The sequence below is a fragment of the Sorex fumeus genome, unplaced genomic scaffold, assembly GCF_029834395.1.
Source record: "Sorex fumeus unplaced genomic scaffold, SorFum_2.1 ptg000007l, whole genome shotgun sequence".
NCBI classification, from domain to species: Eukaryota; Metazoa; Chordata; class Mammalia; order Eulipotyphla; family Soricidae; genus Sorex; species Sorex fumeus.
In genome coordinates, this window is record NW_026606064.1 from 7536237 (window position 1) to 7539478 (window position 3242).

General features: G+C 39.4%; 1 protein-coding gene across 1 annotated transcript; it reads right to left on the bottom strand.

Annotated features, from left to right (window-relative positions):
• Window positions 1-343: 343 nt before the first annotated feature.
• On the bottom strand, window positions 344-1267 carry LOC130043574 (olfactory receptor 4C3-like). The gene has a single exon (XM_056135962.1). The coding sequence runs from the start codon at window positions 1265-1267 to the stop codon at window positions 344-346; it is 924 nt and encodes a 307-aa protein (XP_055991937.1).
• Window positions 1268-3242: the final 1975 nt, after the last annotated feature.

The following is a 3242-nucleotide window of genomic DNA, read 5'->3' on the forward strand; positions in this document are numbered from 1 at the left end:
AATCATTAATACTACAGCAACTCTGTTAGGTACCAACAGTAAATTAACTAAAAGAAAGTAAATAAAAACTGGAAGTGGGCTTAGGTAATTTATATTAACATCACCTTGACTAATAAGTAAACTATATCAGGAAACACTGTTCCCTCATTTCTAAAACTTGTAAATATTTCTAAAATTCTTAAATACTCAACACATTTCATAGAGTTATTTATTCGGGTGAAAAGACTAAAACACAGGGGTCAAAAGAAGTGGATACAATGGACTACAATGATGGACAGTAACGGTAAACAAGCTTCGGTTTGTTCCACTTACAGAAAGTCATTTTTCTTTCCCTCATTATCACTCACTGTCCATCTGTGGTTGCAAACTGTGTGAGGAACTTCCGCATGGCATTCTTCACCTCTGCATTTCTCAGGGTGTAAATGACTGGATTCAACATAGGTGTCAGAATACCATAAAATACTGCCATGTTTTTATCAATAGATAATGTAGTTGTTGGACGCATGTAAGTAAATATACAAGGCACAAAGAACAAGGCCACTACGGTGAAGTGGGCCCCGCAGGTGGAGAGGGCTTTGCGCCTCCCTTCTGCACTGTGGGATCTCAGGGAGCGCAGGATGACGATGTAGGAGACGGCCAGCATGAGGAAGTTCAGCAGGCAAATCACACCGCTGTTGGCCACCACCAGCAGACCAATGACGTACGTGTCCGTGCAGGCCAGTTCCAGCAAGGGGTACAGGTCACAGACGAAGTGATTGATGACGTTGGGCCCACAGAAGGGCAACTGGAGGACCAGGAAAATCTGGACCAATGAATGCAGGAAACCTCCCAGCCATGCCACTCCCACCAGCAGGGTACAAAGATGCCTGGTCATGATAGTTGTGTAGTACAGTGGCTTGCAGATGGCCACATAGCGATCATAGGCCATCACAGTGAGCAGGATGATCTCAACACCTCCCAAAAAATGGGCTCCGAAGAGCTGAGTGAGGCAGCACTCATAAGAAATGGTTCTTCCCTCATACAAGGAGTCAGCAATGAGCTTAGGGGCTAGGGAGGAGGAATAACAGGTGTCAATAAAAGACAGATGGGCCAGGAAAAAATACATGGGTGATGCCAGAGTAGAAGAGGAGATGATGGTGACTATTATGAGCATGTTGCCACAAACCGTGACCACATAGATGATCAAAAATATCACAAAGAGAACTCTCTGTACCTCTGGGTGCTGGGAGAGTCCCAACATAAAAAACTCTGTGACATTGTGTGGCATTTCTGTAGATTCCGATAATATTGAGAATGAAGGCAGTGTACTTCCTATGAGGTCAAGAAAGAAACATAATTATGACAGGCGAATTCTGGGGGTGTAGGGTGGGAAGGGTTACAAGGCTTGCCTTATGGTAACCAATTCCTTTTTGTGTCTCTAAACACTGTTTAAAATTCTGTGCCATACTCACAGCCACTCTCCGCATGCTCAGACCAAACGTCACCAACTAGTGAACATATTCCTGAACCATGTGGTCGCATTCACGGCCCTGTGACACTTCATAGGACACACCCTACCCATACTTCAAGAGTACTACACCACATTTGATGGGGTTCAAAGTCGGAGGCAACCTATCTTAGAAGGAAAATTTTTTTACATATTTATATATATATATATATACATATATATATATACATAGGCACACGAGGATCAACCTTTAACATGGTAGTCATCTCTTATAGAAGGACTTAATGGCCCTTAGGTGGAATACAACAATCTTCACATTCTTTTCTCTAAGGATACTTTTTAGTAGCATTTTCAGTGATTTTTTACAACAAACAATTCAAAATCTATTATTTCATTTCTGTTTTGGGGCAGGGATTGGGGTTCAGGATGGAAACACCCATAATATGGTGGTGGGAAGGTGTAATGATGGTGGGATTGGTGTTTGAATATTAAATGTAATGAAATATTGTGAACTACTTTATAAAATAAAAAAATATTAAAAATAAAATAAAATTCTGTGCCAAATCATTCTGCTATACACAAAATTACGAGTATCTCTCTATCTAGATACCTAAGGTATTATATAGAAATATTGATTTAATTATATAAACATTATCTGGATGATCTTACAATAATCTATGAAACAATGTTTAATTAAAAAACAAACTCTTGAGACGCAGACCATAGAACAGAGGTTGACAAGGTGGGTGGGCGAGTGGGGGAAAGGGCCCGGGGGACTCTAGCAGTGAACATGAAATAGTGACATTATATTTATAAACATTGCATTTATAAACTGAAATTTATAAACTTTTACAGTCTCATAAACCAATGTTGTCTCAATAAAAAATGTTTTAAATAAAAATAAATTGATAGTTATCTACACTGTCATTTCTTTTGTTACTGAAATGAAACATTTTGCAGACATTGATTTTATTAATCCACCAGGAGTGGTCTGCCATTCATTTTCAGCATGACTCCCATAGATTCAGTGGCACTGGAGAAACTGTATTTAGGATCGCCTGATAAGGTCTTCATGTATATCCTATACTCCTTGAATTGCTTCTTTCTTCTTAGACCTTGCAATAAGCCAGTGTTTCTGATTGTAACACAAACTGACATAAAACAAGCAAAAAATATTGGGAAAAAAAACTGACCTGTTGCAGCTGGAGAACTGCCCAAATTTCCCATTTCTCTCCTGCTCTTTTACTCCCTCTCCGTACACACATAGCATATAGTATTCTACCTCAAAAGCCAATCTAATGGGTTTGTTTTTTTTTACCCTTTTGGACAGACACTTCTGAGTTTTGCTTTTTCTCTGGTTTCTCTGCTGCCAGTTAAAAGCTACCAGTCTCTCTCCTGTTTTTAGGAACTGCTCAAAGTTTTATATTGCAAGTGTGCACACACGAGTGTACGCTCACACACGCACAGAAACACTTGCATATAAAAAAAAAACAATAAAATAGTCTATTAAACAGTTATCTGTCTATTTGCTACAGTGGAAGTTACAGACATAAAGACAGGTGCTTCTCACAAACCACACAACTTCCTCACCCTCTGCACTATCCTATGTTACTAAGGAAGTTCCAGGTCCCATCTTGGTTTTGGTTAAGCAGACAGTAACCCACACACCAACTATATATGATTTTTATGGACACATGAGCCTCCTAAACATAGATAATTCTTCCAAACTGCTAAAGATGGATGCCTAGGAGGAAAAGAATTAAGTGAAAGTCCAGAAGTCCAGAAGAGTTAGAAG